Source organism: Sciurus vulgaris, assembly GCF_902686455.1.
Source record: "Sciurus vulgaris genome assembly, chromosome: 13".
Classification (NCBI taxonomy): domain Eukaryota; kingdom Metazoa; phylum Chordata; class Mammalia; order Rodentia; family Sciuridae; genus Sciurus; species Sciurus vulgaris.
The window spans coordinates 82114653-82136343 of record NC_136474.1 but is presented as its reverse complement, the minus strand read 5'-3'; the positions used below and the strand labels follow the sequence as shown (position 1 = coordinate 82136343).

Genomic DNA, 21691 nt, shown 5'->3' with positions numbered 1-21691 from the left:
TCAACTCATTGTACACGAATGGAGCACAATTTTTCATTTCTCTGGTTGTACATGATGCAGAGTCACACCATTTGTGCAATCATACATGTCCATAGGGTAATAACATCCATCTCATTCCACCATCTTTCCCACCCCCATACCCCAACCCTGCCCTCACTCCTCTTTGCCTAATCCAAAATTCCTCCATTCTTCCCTTGCCCTCCGCACCCCCGCCCATTATGGATCAGCATCCATTTATCAGAGGAAACATTTGGCCTTTGGCAAAACCAACTTTTGAGAGTCACAGCGTTGCATGGGTCAGGGAGCATCTTAACAGGCAATGATTAGGGAACTCAGCCCAAATTGAGCAGCGAGTCAAGTGACAGCCAGTATTTTTCTGACAATTTAATAAAGAGACTTTTGCCCTTTGTAGGCCTGTTGGCATCCCAGAGCTAGAAGTGACTCTAAGACCTTGCAGCTTGAGTTTGGACTGTCAGCATCAGCATCTGCTAGGAGCTTGTTGGAAAGTCAGAAACCCATCTCCAACTCCAGAACTAGCCAACTGAACATTGTACTTTACTGAGATCCCTGAGGGCAGACGTGAATGATGAATGAATGAGAAACTCTGCTCTAAGGGTTATCCCACTCCTGGCCATATGTGACACCTGGGGAGCTCAAGAAAATGCCATACTTAGATTCCCCCCCTTGATAAATCCTGTTTAGTTGATCAAATTCATTTGGTCTAGTCCACTCTTTGGACCTTATAGGTTACACAAGGTCAGACGAATAATGGGACCCACCCAAAGTAACGTGGCTGATTAGGAACAAAGCTAGACTTGGAACCCAAGAATTCCATTACATGGTTTACAGCTCACCACTGCCATCCTCCAAATGAAATCTGCTAACGAACATGCTGGTCTGTAAATCAAAAGCACTGATCATAAGGACTTCCTTTTAAAGTGAGGATTAGTTGAAGGCCTATTATATGCCAGAGACCATTCTAGACCCTGTGCATACAGCAGTGAACTTGAGAGTCCCTCACCTGCTCAGAAAGAGATAATATGAGAAGTCAAACTTTTAACAAGCCAGCAGCTATGTAATGTGTCAGGTGACAAAGAATAAAGGAGGGTGAGGGAGGGGAAGAGGTCTACTCTTTGTTTTTTTAAGTGCTGGGGATTGAACCCAGGGCCTTAGGTGCTTTCAAGGCAAGCACTCTACCAACTGAGCTATCTCCCCAGCCCGGAAGGAAGCCTCGCTGAAGGACTCTTATGAACAAAAGGGGAAGGACAGGGTGGGAGAGTGAAGAAGTCCTTACCTGGAGGGAGAATGATGTCAGAGGGAGAAACAAAGGTAGAAGTCAGAGGTGGGAACCCACCAGGCCACTGGGACTGAGCTCATTATGACAAGGGGAAATGGGAGGATCGATGAATTCTGATCATGCGTGACTTGGAGGTTACTTTGAATGAGATGGGCTATGCTGGAGGGTTTCTAAACAAAGAATTGACATTTTATGATTTAGTTTTAAAAGGCTGAATCTGGTTGTCATGCCATGAATATTTACAGAGGAGTTAGGGGACAGCTGGGGCCCCCCACAAGTAGCCATCCCAGGAATTCAAATAGTGGTTCCCACCAGGAGGGTCCTGGAAAAGGTGGCAAGAAGCTGCCAGGTTCTGGCAATATCTGATAGGAGTTGCTGTTGGACTGGTTGCAGGAGGGGAATAAAAGGTGGATTCAGGTTTGCTGTTTTGTCTGAGCAGTTGGTGGAATGGAATGGTAGGGTTTCTGAGACCAGAGCAGCTTTGGGTCAGATCAGGCAGAGGTTGGTTTGGAGTGTGCTGGAACTTTTGATGAACTAGCAGTAATAGTTCTTCAGAATTCTATGCCATCTGGCTGTTCTAAAGCACACTGGGCCTTCCAGCAAGTGACACTTGTGAAATGGGGCCCTGTGACCACCTGCTGTGGTCTAATGGTGCATTCTCTTCCTGGTCCTTAAATAGAACTGATTTACAATTTAATTTAGGGTTTTAAAATATTGTCACATGCCTTGGAGGTTTTTGGGACATTATGCTAGCTAGGCTAGTGATCTGTTAGGTGTTGAAAGTGGGTTATTTCTAGTTGCTTTAAGTTCTCTTTCAATAAGAGGGGTCAGTTCTCTGTTAACTAAGACTGGTGGTGGTAGTTATGCCCCAAGACTTTTGTCCTTTCTAAATTCACTTTGCTCATTTCCTGTGCAAAGTATCTGTGGTGGGTCTGCAATGCTCCCACGGGCTCAGAAAGTTGTCAAAAACTAAGGGCTTTTGTGCTCAAGGAAAACCAAGGATCCATTCCCCACGCAGCCCCAGGAAAAGTTCTGATTCCTTGAGCTCAGTCTTTATGGCACAAGATCTAACATTCATTTAACTCAGTGCTTCTTAGCTCTGAGAATCATTGGGAAACTTAAAAAATACAGATGGCAGTTTCACCCAAGATGCTGGGCAGTAGGTCCAGAGAGGACCTATTTATTGCCTTTCCTCAGGCAGGCACAGCCTCCCTCATAAACTGCATCCAGCTCCAGAGTGATACCTTTGCTAAACTTTATGGACCTTACACTGATACTCCATCACTCAAAGCACAGTTTGCATCAGGGTTCACTCTTATGTTGTCCATTCTGTGGGTTTGAACGTGTGTCATGACATGTCTACCATGACAATAATGGGCAGATTAGTTTCACGGCCCTGAAACTCCTCTGGCGTTGGTATTTTTAAAAAGCACTCCAAAAGTTTGTAACATTCGGCTAGGGTTGAGAATTTCTGATTTCATGCTCACTGTGTGCCAGTCCCTTTTTTAAGATCTTTATAGGAATTAACTCTATCAATCCTTGTGTCGTCCCCACTGTGTAGATACAGCTATGGTCCAGAGCAGTTAAGTAGCTTGTCCAGGGTCACACAGTGTATGGGCTGGCATGCAATCCCAGGTTTGCTTGCTGCTAAGTCTGTCTCTTAACCACAACGCCTTACTGACTTTGTGATCTGCTCAGAATTGCACTTGGGCAGAGGAAACGGAAGTCTGTCTTGCCGTTTTCTCCCTCAGCCTTTCTCCATGCCTTTGGCTCAGAAGCTTCTTCCAACGCACGACTCCGGTCCTCAGGGCCCTCTCCCCCTCCAGCTCTTCCTTCACTGCCGCACTAGCTCGTTGCTTTGCTGACTCCCACACCTGACCTGCTCATTCCAGCTCTGCCCGCAATGCCCTCCCTTCTTTCCCATCGGCCAAAGTTTAATCCCTACCCACTGAGTTCAAGTTCCATGTGCTGGCTCTGTTCCCTGGAGATCCAGGCCACCCTGACCTCTCCCTTTCTAACCACCACAAGTGATTGCTGCCTCAACTAAGCCTTTTGGAGTTCAATGACACTAGGGTTTGTAAATCGTGCAGAGCTCCCTGTTAAGCACCTGAAAACCTTCCCTCTCAGCAATGTTGACAGCTCGCCCAGGGAAGGACCAAACCTTGCACCAATTTCAGTCCCAGGGGATGTGCCGGGCACATAGAGCTGGACATACGGGAGAGTGCCGTGTTCCTGCTCAATCAGGGCCAGAGGCCATGTCAGACGTGGAGAGCAAGAGTGTTCCCTCCTCACTTGGCTCTGCGGCATAGAACACAGTGAGGACCTTGTAGAATCACCTTTCGTTCTTCCCTGAATAGTTATTTGATCTGCTTCCCAGTGAACTGGAGCCTGAGGTCCAAACCCCTCAATATAGGTTGGAAAACCCTTCCCTGTCCTGGCTCGGTCACTTTTCCTGATTCATCTGGATCACCCTCAGTTTGCTGGCCCCAGCCTGTACCTGTTGTTTTGGTGTATTAAGAGCATCCCTTTTCACTGTTTCAAGTGTCCTGTTTAAACAGTAAGTAGCTCTACCTGTCTGCCTATTTCCCCCTCATATTCCAAATAATAACTTGTTGCTTCTTGTGAGGGTCTGCAGATTTTCTGTCTCCTCAAACCTGTAGGCTGCTCCTTCTGTCTAAAATGACCAGCTTCCTCCCCAACACTGGGCACAAGTCATCTTCCCTGCCCCAATCATGCCATGTTTCCTAGGCCTGCTTCAGCTGCCAAGTTCCTCAGGAAACCGTCCCTCACTCTCTTGCCCTCTGCCCTGAGTCCCTTTAATTGGCATGATTTTCAATGGCACTCACACACACTGTCCTATATTATAACTATTTGTATTTTCATTTCCCTTATTAGATGGGAAGCTCCTGAGGGAAGAATCTAGGAACTAAGCATCTTTATCTTCTATACAGTGCTTAATACAATGTCTTATACATGGTAGATATTTTAGACCATTTTTAAAGCTGGAAAACTTAAGCCACATCTCCGGCTTCAGGTTCAACATCTGTATCTGTATCTGTTAGGGTCTAATCAGGAAGACCAAACAAGCAAATAACTCACCACACTTTCAAGCGTTTAGTGCATGGTTGTATAGTAGTCAAGCAAAGAACAGTGAGGTCAACCTGAGGAGGGTATCAGCAGAAAACCACCACTTTCTGGGATATAGAGACCAAGGAAGGAAAAGACTAACTGTTCTGGATCACAGACCATGAGCCAGAAGCTAGATCCCTGGTGGGCTGTTCTGTGGGACTTGGAGCCACCACAGAGGTGCAGTCACATGTGGGAATGCTACCTGAAGCCGACTTCTCCCTTCTTTCTACCCTCTGATCTCCTGTCTCTCCTTCTTCAAACACAATAAGAAGCTGGAGGTCATGAGAGCCCAGGAGTGGCAGCCTCAAGGGATCAGCACTAGTGGTAGAGAGCAGAATAGTGAAGGACCAAAGTGGGTGAGAGAAAAACAGGTTCAGGCACAGCTCAGAGGTCCCTTTTAGGTGGGTTCGACCCACCTGTTGGATAAATTACTGGATAAATTGGTGAATGTATGAGGAATTTCCTCATTCATTTAGAAAGATATCTAACTACTTGTAGAAAATATGACCAAGAAATTCTGTGTCTTTCTAGTATTATAATTCCTCTATGTCTATGACAAACAGAACTTTGGGGCTTGGGGAAAAAAAACAAAGTCTTGGGCTGATGTAACTCAGTGGTATAGCATGGAGGATTCTTTGGTATAGCATGGAGGATGTCCAGGACAAACCAAAACAAAGCAAAATGGATAAATAGTGATAAAAACCCCATCAAAGTCTTTCCTATTTCACAGTTATTCTGAATAATTCAATTAAGATCTCCGACCAAAACAAACAAAAGATCACTGACAACATCTAAGTTAGGCAGGTAATAAAATATAGTAACATTGCCTAAGAGAATATTATGACCTTAATGTGGTGCTATGACCAAGGAGAAGACACAGGTGTTATTGTGTATTACTCAACTAAGACCACTTTCCCCTCCCTGTGGCATGGGTGTGCAAGGCTCATACATTTGACAGCCAGGTGGGAAGCTTCAGTCACCTGCCCACCACCAGAGTCCTGGCTACAGGGGTGAAGCCCCTGCAGATGTGTCCCTCTCAGATCTTGTTTTCTTTCACAGGAAAGTGGGATGCATAATAAAATGGAACACTGGTGGCTGTATAAAACCTAAAGTCCAGAGGGAATTCCAAATCTTACCTCTTGCCCCTAGTTTCAGCTATTTCCATCAACTTCAGGTCAAGTGGCCGTTTGAATTTCAGCGATTTTAGTATTGGTGGTAGTATTATTCGGGAGTGGGAAGATGGATGGCCTCAGGGTAGCAGCAGCTGTGGCCAGGATAATCCCCAGTTCAAGTGAGAAAGCCTGTCCTGATTTTATTTTTATTTGTGCCAGTGGGTCACCCACCTTAATGGCCAATGGGATGTGTAAATAATGCAGGAAAACACAGCACCCTTAGGGTATGGTGACAATAACCCCTAAAAGCAGAGATTAAAAAGCTATCAGTTTTGATGAGCACATTGTGCTGATAATCAGAGAAAATAAATTGCTGCTCTGTGTTTTCCTTTTGCACTCATTACATCTATTTCCCAGCCCCCTGTTTTCATATTTTCACTTGACAAGTTTACTAGACTTGCGGATTCTTGTCACTCTTAGTGCATACATTTTTATCTCTTGTTCCCAAGGCTTAATTGGTTGGGTCCTGAGGAACTTCGAGGATTAGCTCTTCCAGAATCAATGGAAGTAGCCTCCTCTGCCCCCAGTGAATCACAAAGGCCCTTGCATTAAGCTCTGAATCAGAATCTTCTAGAGGTGGAGCCCAGACATATGTCTCCTTTCCCCTTTGCAAATAATGAAAACCAGAGATTAAGTCCTCTGCCCAAGAGGGCCTATCAACGGTCATACCAAATGAAACAGCCAATCCTCCAAGGGATGGTCCCTCTTCCAGGTTCTAACACTAGGTGTTATGCCATAAGAGGACCCTGCATTACAGCTTCCCTTGGGAAAGCTTATTCAGTGGTTCTCAAAGTGTGTCCCATGGACCTCTGGTGGTTCCTAAAAATCTTTGTGAGCATCCACGAGGTCAAAACTATGAATCATGAAACACTCAAGCAGTATTTGCATTATTTGCCTTTTTCGCTGTATTGGCACATGCACTGATGATAGAAAAGCAATGGAGGGAAAGTCTCAGATGGCACTAGCCATCATAGGTTCCTTCACCATTGGAGGGCTATGGTTAAAAATGGCAAAAAGTTTTACTTAATAACGTCCTTGATGCATGAGTAAAAATGGCTATTAAATCTTGAAAACTCAGCAAAAGCCCTTTCAATGCCCATGCGATCAAGTGGGTAACATGCAGAGGTACCTCTGCTGGACTCAGCTGGTGAGGCAGAGCACCCGTGTTTCTGCTTAAGTTGCAAGCTGAACTAGCCACTTTTCTCATGGATAACAAGTCTTTCCTTGAAAGAACAAAGGACAGATAGTGATTATTCCACTGTGAATATTTGGCAGATGATCCCCAAATGAACAAAGTGAGCCTGACACTTCAAAAACAAACAAACAAAAAAACAAGAACAAAAAACCAAAGTATTACTCAGTCCCTTCTCTAAATAGCGATTTGTAGTTTCTTCAAATATTCTTTCTGCCTCTTTTTCTATTTCCTCTCCTTCAAACATTCTTGTAACAACGGTCCACTTCATGCTTTGAAGATAGAGGACCCTTGCTGCTCTGCCGCTGTGACTTATTTTTAAAATGGATGTGTTTCTTTCTCTTCTCTCCTACCCTCTCCCTAATCGCAGAGGAAACAGGGTTACCTTTCTTCCTTATTCCAGGCAGAGTTTTCTGTCCCTGAGCACACACCCACCACAGGAACAAAGTAAGTCACACTGCAGACCAATGGGATGGTGCCAGAAGATCTAAGAAATGACTGTCTCCCAAATTAACAAGTGAATTTCACCTCTGGACAGGGAACACCTGGAATGTAGCCTTTGAATCACCTCTTCAAAAACCCTCTGTTCCCTCCATGACAGAATCACAGACTGGGACAGGAGTCCCAGCAAATCTATAAATTTCTTTTTCCTTTTCCTTTTTCAAAACCTTGTCTTTATTAGTGGATTGGCATGAAGACAGGGACAGAGCTTTTGGTAATATTCTCATTAAGTATATCTATGTGAGACCAGATTTTCTTCATATTCTTCAAACAATGTATTTCATCACACTGAATGCATGAAAAGATAAAAAAAGAAGATACAGTCAACTTCAATTAAAAAAATATATATATATAAAACATTTTAAACAAAGCTCCTTTAATAAAATTTAACTTTGTTCTGGAAAAATGTTTTTCATAAGATTATTTTTATGCATGTGTGTAATGTACTTATTTTTATTTTAATCGAATTAATAAGCAATTAATTCTTTGTTTTAATTATATTTGATTGATAAAATATTGATAGATAAAAACCAAATAAACAAAGATTCTTTAGAGTCCTCACTTATTTTGAAGGGTACAAAAGAGACATAATACTAAAATGCTTTCAGAACTTCTAGTTTAGACTGATTCTGGGGGTTCAACTCGGAAGAAGCCCCATCCACTTACAGTAACGTGGACCTCTTTTTCTTACTAGGAAATGATTAATTTAGAAAGCACCTAGAGAATTCGAGGAAAGCTTTCCGAACACAGTGGAGAAATGCTACTGTTTCTTTAGCTGAAAGAAAAGATAGGCAAAGAGGGAACTCGATTGTTCAGGGAATTTCCTCCAGGATGGTTTTGCATTCCTGTGAAATCACTGTGGGACACACAGGTCTCTCTGCCAGCATCTCACAAGGATTCTACACTCCCCACCCCCACCCCCGCCTCCCTGATAGTCTTAGCCACTCCCTCTGAAGTCCCTTCTGCCAGCTTCCTTCTCCTTCCAGTGAGGTCTGTACAGTTTAGCACAAAAGTGACCCACAACGCCCTCTGATAATTTCCCACACATCTCCTTGGCTTTTCCTCAGCTCTTAACAGGGCAGGGCACCAGCACATCCCCTAAGCATGTGGGTCAGATGATCAAGGTGAAGACTTGAGACAGACTCTTCCTTCGTACGGTGATGTCTATATCCCACCAGTTCCTTCTCTGAACATGGTTTCCTAACAGCAGACACCAAGCCAGGTGTTCTTATCCCAACTTTACCACTTTCTAGCTTTGTCATTTTGGGGAAATTGCTTCACTCCTTTGAGACTTTGTTTTGCCCAGAGGCTGTAGCTAGACACTGTGTTATGGTTTGGGTATGAGGTGTCCGCCAAAAGCTCCTGCTTGAGACAATGCAAGAAGGTTCAGAGGTGGAATGATTAAATGGAAAGTCCTAACTTAATCAGTGGATTAATCCACTGATATGGATTAATTTGTGGTGACTGTAGGTGGGTGGGGTGTGGTTGGAGGAGGTAGGTCACTGCGGATGTGTCTTTGGGATTTACGTTTTGTCCCTGGTGAGCAGAGCTCTTTCTCTCTCTGCTTTCTGTTGCCAAGTCCTGAGCTGCTCCCTGACCCCTGGCCCCATGCTCTTTGGCCATGAGGTGCTGCTTTAACTCAGGCCCAGAGCTATGGAGTTGGCCATCATATGCCCTGAGACCTTTGAAACCATAAGACAAAATAAACCTTTCCTCCTCTACAGTGTTCTCGACAGGTCTTTTAATCATGGTGACAAAAAAGCTGACTAAAACACGCTGTTTAACATAGAAGGCACTCAGCAGATGCTGGGTTCCTTGCCTGATTTTCTCCTCCCCTTTTGTAGGATAATTAGAGATTATTATCAAGGACATGTCAACTACAAAGTATAACTCAAAGGCCTTCATTTACCAGTGAGAAGTTAATTATGCTTAATCCAGTTACTTTTCCTCTTTACTTAGTATACTTAGGATGGATTAAAAATACTATATCAACTAAAACACGTGGGTCATAAAATTATTGATAACTAAATCATGATACCCTCCTGTTTATTAGTCATTAAGTTGAATATACTTAACCTAATTATTTTCTCAAATTCTTTTTGTTTTCTCTCCATAAGTCTTGGGGGTCATCTCTCTTCTTCTTTCTTAATTGGCCCTTTGAGCTTCTCAGTCTTTATTTTCTTCTTTCCTTTTCTTTCCACCCAAGTCGTGGGGGCTCAGGGGTAGGTGGTTTCTGTGGCAGAGAGCACATGGTCTAAATGGGTCAGGAAATCTGAATGTTTGGGATTTTCCTGTGTCCATGGTGTTATTTTATGCTCCCTATAAGTTCTTAATTGAGAGCTAAAACTCCAAGAAGTAACTGACAAAGTTTCTGAAGGGAGTGGTGTTTGTAATGTGAAACTGCAGCAAAAGTTGTTTTTCTTCAGCTAAACATTTGACTTTTACCAGGAGACTGAAGTCCAGTCAAGGAGGATGAGGATGAGGATAGCTCTGGGCACGGCCGAGGATGGTTCCAGATCTTCAGAATCATGTTCTCAGTTCCCACCCAGGGAGTCAGACCTAAGAATTCCCTGCAGAGTTCTCTGATGTTTCTTCTGCATGAGTCTGGAAGAGCCAGAGTCTGGTCCTGGCATTTCCACATTTTTGGAGAATGTATTTGGTGTGAGATTTTGGCTTTTTGAAGGTCCTTCACCCTGATTTTCCTATTCCAACCTGAAAAAGTTTGCAAAACAGACAGGAGCAGTAACTTTTTTCTCCAGAAATTTGTCTTAAGTTTCAGAATGCCTGAGCCAAGGCACAGTCAGATACCAACTCTGGGACATGGCCAAGCCTGACCCATAGTGGCATCTAGGGAGCCAGGTTACCAACTAAACAAGACATTATTGACATTGAAACTAATCTCTGATTTCTCAAAATGAGGCCCATATGAGCAGGCACCCAAGGAATTAAGGCTTATGTGCACATATGGGTCTGAGAAGGCCAAGGGCTCCCTCCAGTGAGGAAGAGAAAGGACGTGGTGGACAGAGTTACAGTTTCTGTGTCTGACATTAACCCTCCTGAGTTACACATTTGAGACTCTTTTACACAGGGAACCGTCAATGAAGATTAAGCATTGCTCTAAGTCCAAGTGGGACCTATAGCTCCTGCCTTCTGAAAATGCTTGTTGACTTTCGAGCTAGGTGACGCATAGAGGGAAATCGGCCATGTCACAATGACGTCAAATGCCAGAGACACAAGAGTGCAACTTGCACAGACATAACAAGATTTAATGGGCCTGCAGAGCCTGGGAAAGGATCCTAGCAGGAAATGAGGCTGTGATGCACACCAGGATCCCACTCACTGTGATACTCATCAATAGAGAGGAGCCACAGGAGGGAGCACTGTTCCTCCTGGAACAGGGAGAGCAAGATCAGTCTGCTTCAGGATTCTTTTCTTCCCTGTTGGGTCAAAGTCGAGCACTTGACTTGATTTATGTTAGTTAGGATGACATTTGGATATGGGTTTCCAGCCAGTGGGTACCATGGCTGTGATTTAGATCTTTTAGTCACGTTAAAATAAGGAGGAAATGGCCTTGCCCTTCATATACAATCCTGTTTACAGCCTCCTGGCAAGAAGCATGCCTTCTTAGTGTGGTTTTAAAAGGAGCCACTGTAGACTTTGTTCCGATGCAGGAGGTAGAATACTTTAGTTACTTGTGTACAATGTCTCACTCCAGAAAAAAATATTGCTCTTTCAAATTCCTACAACATAAAACTGACTTAAAAGGGGAGAAGAAACTAAATAAAACATTTCCTCCATTTATCCTAGCAATTATTGACATTTTCAATTCGGGGTGCAATTGTGGAAAGCTGTAGAGGAAATGCTGAACTTCCCAGAATTTCAGAACCAGGGGAAGTTGACCCCAATCCCTTTTTCCAGGGATACCACAGATCCCTCTGAGCATGCAGTAAAATGACAGCTATTTCCTCATGCACTGTGATGTGTAAAATGTGACGTACGCCTCCTAACTTACCTGTATGTTCTCTTGATCCTAGCTGTACCAAAAGCGATGCTGCTGTTTATCAAATCTCAGCTAAAAACTGTCTGGGGATGATCTGCTGCTCTGCTACCATTGAGGTCGAGGGTCCAGCAGAGAACCCACGACTCCCTCCTGACCTGGGAGATGACAGGGACGCAGAGTGGAAACCTGACAAACGAGAGAGGAATGAAGAGGGAAGCACAGATGGAACTGCTGAGACCGAACACCCTTGCAAGGAAGAAGGAAGCCTCCCTGCAGGGGCTCCCACACCAGCTGGTTCCTCCTCCCTCAAAGCCAACCACTTACATTCACCCCAGTTATTGGCCAATAATGACATTAGTGCATCCAGCTCTGGAAATGCTCTGGATGTTAAAGGAACAAGGCAAACTGCAGAGGCTGATGATCCAAATAGCACAGGAGAAATTTTCCTTAATTCAAATAATACTGAAAAACAAGATGCCTCTTGCCACAGAACAGAGAGTTCCACAGTCTCACGGCCAGTGCATGGAGGTCTAAATAGTGATGGCCCTAATGATGAAATCTTACCCTCCACTCCTCAAAATCCCAAAGCACAGAAATACATTAGTTTCAGTCTTCCGCTCTCAGAGGCAACTGCGTACATTTACTCAGGTGACAGTGCTCCTGTCAACAAGCAATCCAGTCCCCAGGTTTCCAGCGGAGACTCTGACAGTGACTATGAACTTTGCCCAGAGATAACCCTAACCTGCATGGAGGAGTTTTCAGATGATGACCTGGAGTATCTGGAATGTTCCGATGTTATGACGGATTACACTAATGCAGTTTGGCAAAGGAGCCTGCAGGGGACTGAGCATGTTTTTTTATTAGAAAGCGATGACGAAGAGACGGAATTCAGTGAGTGCAGCCTGGGTGGGCGTGAAATGGGTTGTGGGCCTCGGGTGTCGGGTGACACGGGGCCTATGGATGCCACCACTGGCTTCTGTGGTTATCACTCACAACTCCAAGAAGTGGGGGTCAAGAGCAGCGGAGCCTCCAGGCATAGTCCCTCATCCCTGCTCGCAGGGATGACTCTTACTTTGGGACCTCACCAGGATGGGACAGCTCTAGTGAGTGAACAGGGGAGATGTCCACTCCCTACAGCGTCTGAGGCTGCTGAAAATGATTATCCAGGAATTCAAGGAGAAACCAGAGACAGCCACCAAGCAGGAGAGGAATTTGCCAGTGACAATCTGCTAACCATGGATGAAGCGGTGACAGAGACAGAGGTGAAGCCCTCATCTGGGGGGTTGGAAAAGTCAGGGATGAAACAGAGTTTGGAGATTGCAACTGAAGAAAGAGGAGAGGAGAGGGACTTAGGCAGCAGGAAGGGCATCCAGAGACCTGCCAGGGTGCGGCGACCAGGGGCCAGGGGTAAAGTCAAGAAACTGACCCCCAAAGAAAGTGCAGCAGGAGGCACCCTTGCTCCCTCTCCAAAGGAACCTGCTCGGCGCCCACCAGGCTGGAGCCATGACGGAGAGATTCCCTGTGCCAAAGCAACAGCTCCTGGTGGGAATTCCCATTTCCACACGGGAGAATGTGCAATTTCACCGGAGGCAGAGCAAGACATGGAAACCCTTCCACTTCCAGCAGACTCTGTCCCCAAGAAAGAGGCTACAAACTTCAAAGGAGAAGGGATGCCCGTGAATAACCTATTTACAACGAGCCAGGTTCCAGACCAGAGTGATCATCCTCAGGTAAGACCCCTCTTTTTAAAAACTACAAGGTAAATAGAGATTAGTGTGTGTGTGTGTGTGAGTGTGTGTGTGTGTGTGCGTGCGCGCGCGCTCTTGCGCTTTTATTTGAGTTACAGTCACGATTGCTGTACCATAATGTAAATCAAAATAAGTCTCCCACTACCATCAGGGTACTTGTGAATGACAGCTGCTGCTGCTAGGAAGGAAATCTGGTTTTGAAAAAGGCCCAGATAAACCCTAAGCCATCCTAATTATAGCAAAAGACTGATAGAAGTGAGAGGCACTAATGGGATTCTGGACAGCTGGAAAAAGAAATCTGATATTTTGTCTACTGCATGTGTTTTACTAGGCAATGTTCACTATTCAGAATGTTTCTCAAGCAATGATTTTGAGAGTAGGCTTTAAAGGGGGAAAACCACGTCTTTTGTGGGGGGTATACTTTGAAAATGGTAGGTTTTGATTTTAATCAGAATTCAAAGTACAAGTGTAAGGATTTCAGTGTGTCTGATAGACTTACAGGACTTACTTTGCGAGATGCTGGAGAAAGGAGACAAAGTTGATTTTGCCATGCTGGTGGGATGTTTTTGATCAGATTTTTGTATTATTTTGCTTTTCTTAGTCCACAAAGTATAAAAGTGGCCAAGAAAATACTGCCAGGAGGAACATTCATTCTCCCCTAATACTTATTTAGGATGATTTTAATATTGATTTTGAAGAGATGGAATTACATTCATAAGAATAATTAACGTACAAAGGATGCTGTGCTTGATACACCACTTGTATTTTACATATTAATGAGTTCCAAATGGACTGATGCTATACTGTGGCCAAAATTTGGGTTTTGTAAATGAATACCTTTAAAAAGTCCCTTATGGCTATTCTCCATGTTCCCTCTTCTCCCAGACTTAATGTGGGAATCGGGTATCATTTTTGTAGAATACAAAACAAAATATTCCCTGATGCAAAGTATTGAACTCTCTGTGAAACAACAAAAATCAATACACTGCTTTCTCAAGATCCTGTATGAAAACAGCCAGTCTACAGATCTTCAGATCTGAGGTAGCTTGAACTGAGCAAGTTGTTCTTTCTGTCTGCTGGTCAAATGGTCAAATTAGCCAGATAAAAAGTCACATTTCTACCCTGCTTTTTGTTTTTGTTTTGTTTTTTGTTTTCCATGAAAGCCCAGCTTGATCCTATTTAGTTCTCTAAGTGTGCCATTTAGCAGCTCACACAGCAGTGACCAGGATTCATGCCAAGATTAGTTTATAGAGGTGGCTGGTCAAATACTCATACAAAATAAAGCAGCAATGTTAACTTTTTCATGTCAATAAACACCACATTTCTTTTTCTGTTCATAAAAATTCCATTTCTTGCTCAGTTAAGTGTCTTTTTGGAGTTGCTTTTCCATTTACAGTGTGTTTCAATGGACAAATCAGTTTTATTGGTACAGTTTGGGGAAGAGATAAGGCGGTCCAAATGGGGCAGGCAGAGGGAAAAGGCTATTGACAAAGGCAATTTTAGACTCATTGCCACAGGAGGCAATTTTTCCCCTCCTCCAACTGCGGAAGATTTTTAAGAGCAGCAGGAAAGAATCTCTGTTATTATTCTCAGTTTGTGCCCGAAACTGAAATCTGGGGTGAAGAGCCCCTTCACCTAGCAGGTTTGTTTCTGGGCAATACAGCTAAATAAAATGAGCCAGGTCTGGGACAGAATGACTGTTGTGTGTAGTCTATGGAAGTTCTTATGCAACTCTTGCTCACACACACACACACACACACACGCATGACTTCACATCCACCCCACCTTAACCTGTGTTTTGTGGTGGGAGTAAAGGCAATTATCTCCAAACTGAGAACATTACTATTCAGAACACCAAGAAAAGAGTTTGCATTTTCTACCGGGAATGGGACTGAGTCTCACCTTGCAGTGGTCAGTATAGGCTGACTTCTCACTCAAGGGACATCCTGAAACTTGAATGGAAGCTGGACATTCAAGAGCAGTCCTGCACAGCCTTAAAGTTAAAAAGGGATCTTTGTGCCTGGGGCATTATTTTCCTTGGACTGAAGCAGGAAAATTTTGCCACAGGACTGGCATATTTGAAAATTGCAGAGTCCTTTCCTGATGCAAAAAAGTGACTATTTACTTGCAGGAGATGTCTGTATTTTTTACACACTACAAAATGTGGCTAAAGTGATGGAACATGGCTAATTATCATTTCAATGGGACACAGAAATGTGGGGTCAACTGGGAATTAAATAAATTCTTTTTAGAATACTGTTGAGGAAAAAAAATTGTGAATCTTTCTGTACTAAATCCAAAGACATTTTATATACTTATTCTCAGACATTTGAGGCTGTGGGCACATAAACAATTTAAAATGATTAAAAACCTGTTTAGGGGTAATATTAATAAATCTGCCCACTCTTGAGTCTTGCCTGATTCACTTACCTTGAGCTGTCTTTCTGTAGAAAATGACCAGCAGTTTATGTTTTTGTATCTTATCTTCATCTGCATGTTTCTTTTAGCATTCTGAGGAAAATTCCATGTCTCTAATTTTCTGTTTTATGATCAAGGCTATCTTGCAGAATATCTCCTACCTAAATAGTGTCTCCAGGTGTTTTTACGCTTCTCTCTCTCTCTCTCTCTCTCTCTCTCTCTCTCTCTCTCTCTCTCACAACACAAGGCCATCTTGCTATGATTAGTCTTGAAATAGTACTCACCCAAGCTAGGATTGGAAAGCCCCCAGTTTTTCTACATTTATGGAAGATTCTAAAGTTAATCCTAGTTTGGGAGTGGAAAACAGAGAGGGTACCCCAGGCTAACTTGAATCCTCTTCAAGGGTCACACCGCCAACTTTTCACCTTGGTTTTGAGCTCACTTTCCTGATTCAACTCAGAGGCAAGGCCTGCCAATCTGCCCATCTTAAGTTTCCTTTTCCAGTCACCCTGGGGTAAGATCATTCTCACTCTTAAATCAGAAGTGCTGTGTCTGTCTTTCTGCAAAGCTTCCCAGCTTCACCCCAGGGAGACTTGCCTTTCTGTTTGGGGTCAGGAGATGGCAAATGTACAGTATGGAAGTGCATTCTCAGGTTCTGGTAGTTAAGAATCTTTCTGACCAGGAATCAGCACTAAGTATAGAAGGTGAACCCCATATGGGAAGTATTTGTTCGGTGTAGTTTGCCACCAATAAATCCCAACCATACTGGAATAGTGACTGCTACATAATAGCTACTCAATCATTGAAGCCATATACTACAAGATTAAATGCCTAGTTATTGCAACTCTAATCTTCATTGATCTGAATCACCACACAACCTTTATCTTCCTGAACACATTCTTTGGTTGCTCTCACATACAAATGCTGCTGCCAACCCCTTACTAATAGGATGCACTTCCCTAGGCTCTTTTAGCCCTGGAAAAGGATTGGTTTGTTCTAAACCATCCATACTTTGCACTTCCCTTCTGGTGATTCACTTGACTTTAGTAGTGCTTTGTAATCTCACAAATTGCTAATTGGATCCAGGAAGTTCTTGCCACATGCACCCAGCACTCAAGTCCTTCCACCATTTTGATTTTGGCTATCTCTGGGAAGCAAAGTAAGCATACATGCTGGTTTGCTCACTGGAAATTGAAGCATTTTCTTAGACATGCAGTGCATTGTCTATCTTCTTGTCTGGAATACCTGTCCGCCTAATTTTAGCTCAGCCCTCCTGGTGCTTCAAGGCCCAAGCCCTTGAAGTTGCTTTCCTCATCCCTAACTATGATTTCTTCTTTTGGAGAAACCCATGGCATTCTTGTTTTCATTCTTCATCTAGTAGTCTTCCACCTCTTATCTACAGTTTTGCTTCCTGTGGTTTCAGAAATAGACAATTCATAAATTTTGAGTTTTGCAACATTGTGAGCAATGTTATGAAATCTTGTGCCATCCAGTTTTGTTGTATGTGACTCATGAATCATCCCTTTGTCCAGAGTATCCACACTGTATGTGCTACCCACCCATTAGTCACTTGTAGCCATTTCAGTTGTCAGTTTGTCATAGTATTACAATGCTTATGTTCAAGTAACCATTATTTTTCTTAAAGTACAATAGTGATTCTGGAAATTTAGATATGCTAAAGAGAAGTTATAAAGTTTTCCTTTAAGTGAAAATGTAAAAGTTCTCAACTTAAGGAAAGGAAAAAAAAAAACAAAAAACACATGCCGAGGTAGCTTAAATCTGTGGTAAGAATGAATCTTCTATCTGTTAAATTGTGAATTAGAAAGACATTTATGCTAGTTTTGCTATTGCACATCAAGTTACAAAAGTTATAGCTATAGCACATGATAAATACTTAGTTATGATGGAAAAGGTATTAAATGATAAGGTTTAGTACTATTCATGGCTTCAGGTATCCACTGGAAGTCCTGGAATGTGTCCCCCCTGAACAAGGGCAGGGGACTACTGTTTAGGATAATGGCTTGAGACCTGAGTTTATGACTTACCTTCTTAACACATGTCCTTTTTCATCATATTAAAGACTTCTGGAAAGCTGGCTGCAAATGGTTTTAAACCTGTTTTTAATTGAAATTTTTATTGAGATAATTGTATATTCATGTGTAGTTGTAAGAAATAATTCTGAGATGGCTGTACACTTTGCCCAGTTTCCTCCGATGATAACATTTTACAAAACCATAGTATAATGTTATAAACTAGAAATGGACATTGATACAACCTACCGATCTTACTCAGATTCCTTCAGTTTTACTTGTATTGTGTGTGTGTGTGTGTGTGTGTATTAATCAATCAATTATTGGGGCTGAGGGTTTAGCTCAGAGGTCAAGTGTGTGCTTAGCATGTACAGGCCTTGGTTCAATCCTCAGCGCGCGCACACACACACACACACACACAAAATCGATAATATTTATCCCACGCATAGATCCCTATATGTACCACCAGAGGTGAGATATACCTCCAATACCATAAAGATCTCTTGTGTTACCCTTAATAACCACGCACACTTCCCTCCTCCCCACCCGCTTCTCTGGCAGCCACGAATCTGTCCTTCAATTCTAAAACTTTATCATTTCAAAAATATTATATACATAGAATCAGAAAGTACATAAACTTTGGGGACCCATTTTTTTTTTCACTCAGCACACTGCCCAGAGATTATCCAGGTTTTGTGTGTCACGAGTTCATTCCCTTTATTGCTGATGTGTGTCCTGTGGCTCATCTGATCATTCACTGACTGAAAAACAGTGGGGCTAATTCCAGTGCTTGGTGTTTTGAATCAAACATGTGTGCAGATTTTGTATGAACATAGGTCTTTGTTTCTCTGGGACCAATACTCAGGATTGCACCCACTGTGTCAGATGGTGGCAGCATGTTCAGTTTTAGAGAAACTGCTCATCTGTTTTCCAGGGTGACTGTGGCCCTTTACACTCAAACCAGCAAGGGTTGATGGTCCAATTTCTTCCCATACTTTCTGGCATTTGGTATTATCATTATTTTTTTCCCTGTAGCCATTCTGATATGTGTGCTATAATATCTTCATGTGATTTAATTTGCATTTCCCTAACTGCTAGTGATGTTCAGCATTATTTTAAAATGTGCTTCTTTGTCAGCGATACAGACCTGGTGAAATGTTTGTTGCATCCATTTTGTAATTGAACTGTTTGTTCTTTATGGTTGAGGTTTGAGAGGTCTCTATATATTCTAGATACTCGTTCCTTTGTTGGTTTACAACTATTTCCTCCAGATCTGCAACATGTTTTTTCATCCTCTTTACATGAGCTGTCTCAGAGCTCATGATTGGACCTTTTGATAAGGTCCAATTTATCAGTTTTCCCTTTTATGACTTGTGCTTCGGTGTTACTAATAGTGTGTGACTGGCCCTAGATCCTGAAATACTCTGTTTTTCCTTTAAGTTTCCAAACTTTATGTTCTACATTGAGTTCTATGATTCATTTTGAGCTGGTTTTTGTAGAAGGCATGAGGCTTAGATTGAGATTCTGCTTTTGCCTATCAATATTCAATTCTTCCAATATTATTTATTGGTAAGGCTTTTTACCTATTTTTTAAAAAGAACACTTAGCATATCTCCACTCACCCAGTTAGTGCTCAATAAATATGCCAAAGTCTCATCCCCTCTTTTAGGTCAGATAAAAGCTATTGACCACTTTCCTGCCAGAGAGTTTTCCCAGTGGCTAAGACAACAGCAGACTCAGGGTCAAGTCCAACTGAACTCGAAATCAAAGAAACCAAGGGAATTTTCATTTTTAAGGGACCATTGGTGTTATTAGGAATGAAGGGACAAATCTAGGTGTGCTATCAGTCCTAGATTGCTCAAATTCTAAGCATTGAAGAATTTAAACAGAAAGCCAGGGGTAAAAGAAACATAGACATTCTTTGAAGTCCAAGGCCAGCAGTTCTTACTGAATGATACGTTCTTGTCTTAAGGGTAATCATGGCTCTTAAGGTGGCCAACTGCCACCCTTGGCCACTGGTCCACACCTGTTTTAAGAAACAACAGAGGATTTACCTCTTCTAGGCTAATCAGATTTGACCTAATGGGGGTAAACCTAGGTGCTCGTAGGCAAGATAAGAATAAGGACATAGCAGCATGAGAACTGTGTTGCCATCCAGCAACAGGAAGGGAGCATAGCAGGTCTCTAGCAAATATTTTGGGGGTGTAGGAAAATAAAAGCAGATAATCAAAACCTTCTTGCAATACAGCTTTCATAACTGGAACAGAATAATCTGAGTGTTCACACAACAAAATATGTGGCACCCTCCTCCAAACAGCAACTTGTGTAAACGATGAATGCTCCAGAGAGGCCCGGTAGCCAGAGCTCACTGATGATGGGAAGGGCAGAGGTTATGCTGGCTCATCTCTCAGCGCATGACAGTGGAGCCTCTTGTCAGCACCACTCCAAAGCTGACAGAGGAACTCACACAAACATTTGTTTTGTGTTTAATCACAAAGCCTGCTGCACCACTTCTGCCAAATGCCAGTAACCATCCTGGGTGGATGAGATGCTTTAGTGTCCAGGCTCACTGTGGCCACTATACTCAATCCATGATAAGTAATAAAAAACAAAAGTCATTAATATTTGTAGACTAGAAACTTGCTCTGTGATCTGGACCATCTGGTTAGAAATACAGACTCTGCAGCCTTGCTCCAGTCCTACTGAATCTGCGTCTTAACCAAATTCCTAGGAGATTTCTATGTACACTGAGGTTCCAGAAACCATGGTCTACTGAGTATAAAATCTTTCTTAGATTAGAAAAGACCCCAAGACAGTAGTCTCATCCCTCACTTTACATGGAATCACCTGGGATCTGCCTGAACATGCCACCCCACCTCCCTCCCCTGCCACTGCAATGCAGGGATTCCAGTGTGATTAGGTCTGCAGTATGGCTTGGGCATCAAGAATTTTAAAAGCTGCCAGGTGATTCTTTATCCCTTTAAGGTGGAGGGCCCTTTGGAACCATACTTGGTAACTTCTAAGCACAGAGATGCCCAGCCCTGTCCAGGAGGTCCTGATTCTGATATAGAAGTTCTGGGGTAGGGCTAGGGCATGTATGCCCTTTAGGAAAGCTCTGTGACTCCATGTAACTTGAAGCACAACCTGGGCAGAGTCCTGGAGCCCAGGAGTTGAATACAAAGGTTGTCCTGGGGGCTCTGGGTTCTACCCATGCGGAGTAGGACTGCAGAGATGTAAAGGCTGAGCTTTCTTGGGGATTCTGGAGTCCTTCCCCTGACTTTCCACAATGTTAGCCAAGGAACAAAGCATCCAATTAGTCAACACCTAAAACTTTTCTAACAGTGGCAATGGTTAAGGTGTTCCTGCCCTATATGTGTTCCTAAAAGATCTCACATTCTGTAAAATCTCACACTTAACGAACTAGGGCTTCTAGGGAAAATCCAAGTCCCTGCAGGTCATTTAGGAAATAAACCATTTTAAAACCATATAAAACAAAACATACTAAGGAACTCACTTGGGCTGCCCAGGGAAGTAGCTTGGAGTGGTTAGCAAGGCAGATATTCAAAATACACAACAGAGCAAAAATGCTGGCAGCCCACTAGTCAGAACAAGCTGGAAGTGCTGAGACCTTGAAAGCATAAATGGTTCTCTGAGTCGTCCTAACTGCTGTTGAGGTGGGCCTGGGAGCCAGTGCATCCTGCCCTTGGACACCCAAACCCGGAGTGAGCTGCTTAGACAAAAGATCCCTGGGGCAGGCTTTTTTTTGGATTTTGCTAACGTTTACACCTTGAAAGTGACCCTGCTGTAGAGACAAAAGCTGAGTTGAAAGCTTTGTCCTTTCCTGCTCAAGATCATGGAATGTCTTCCGGCTCTTGAGGCTCTCTCTGCCCAGGAAATGTTTGTTGCTCAGACCAAGGCAGTGACGTGAGGACATGGACCTCACGTTTCTGTAGACCCATCTCACCATGCCACTTCGCATGTGTGGTATCCATGAGCGCCGCTTGTTACAGAGACCCTGTGGCAGAAAGGGGATTGCTCTGAGGACCCGCTGTGGCCTTCTGCCCAGGTGGTCCAGGTTTGCTTTGAGTTCTCAGGGCAGTTTCTCAAAGTCAAGGCCTGGATTATTGGCACTGGACTCACCGAAGGAGGTGCAGACCTCTAAATGCACCCCAGATTTTCTGAATTTACATTTTTCATAAGCTAT

At 43.2% G+C, this 21691-nt stretch overlaps 1 protein-coding gene across 2 annotated transcripts in view; it reads left to right on the top strand.

The window, feature by feature from the left end:
• ALPK2 (alpha kinase 2) overlaps positions 1 to 21691 on the top strand; it is a 118434-nt gene that overhangs the window by 24861 nt on the left and 71882 nt on the right. For both annotated transcript variants that reach the window (XM_079108659.1, XM_079108658.1), the window contains one exon: positions 11326 to 13021. In XM_079108659.1, the coding sequence (XP_078964785.1) occupies positions 11381 to 13021 (1641 nt within the window). In that variant the 5' untranslated portion in view covers positions 11326 to 11380. The remainder of the gene's footprint in view (positions 1 to 11325; positions 13022 to 21691) is intronic.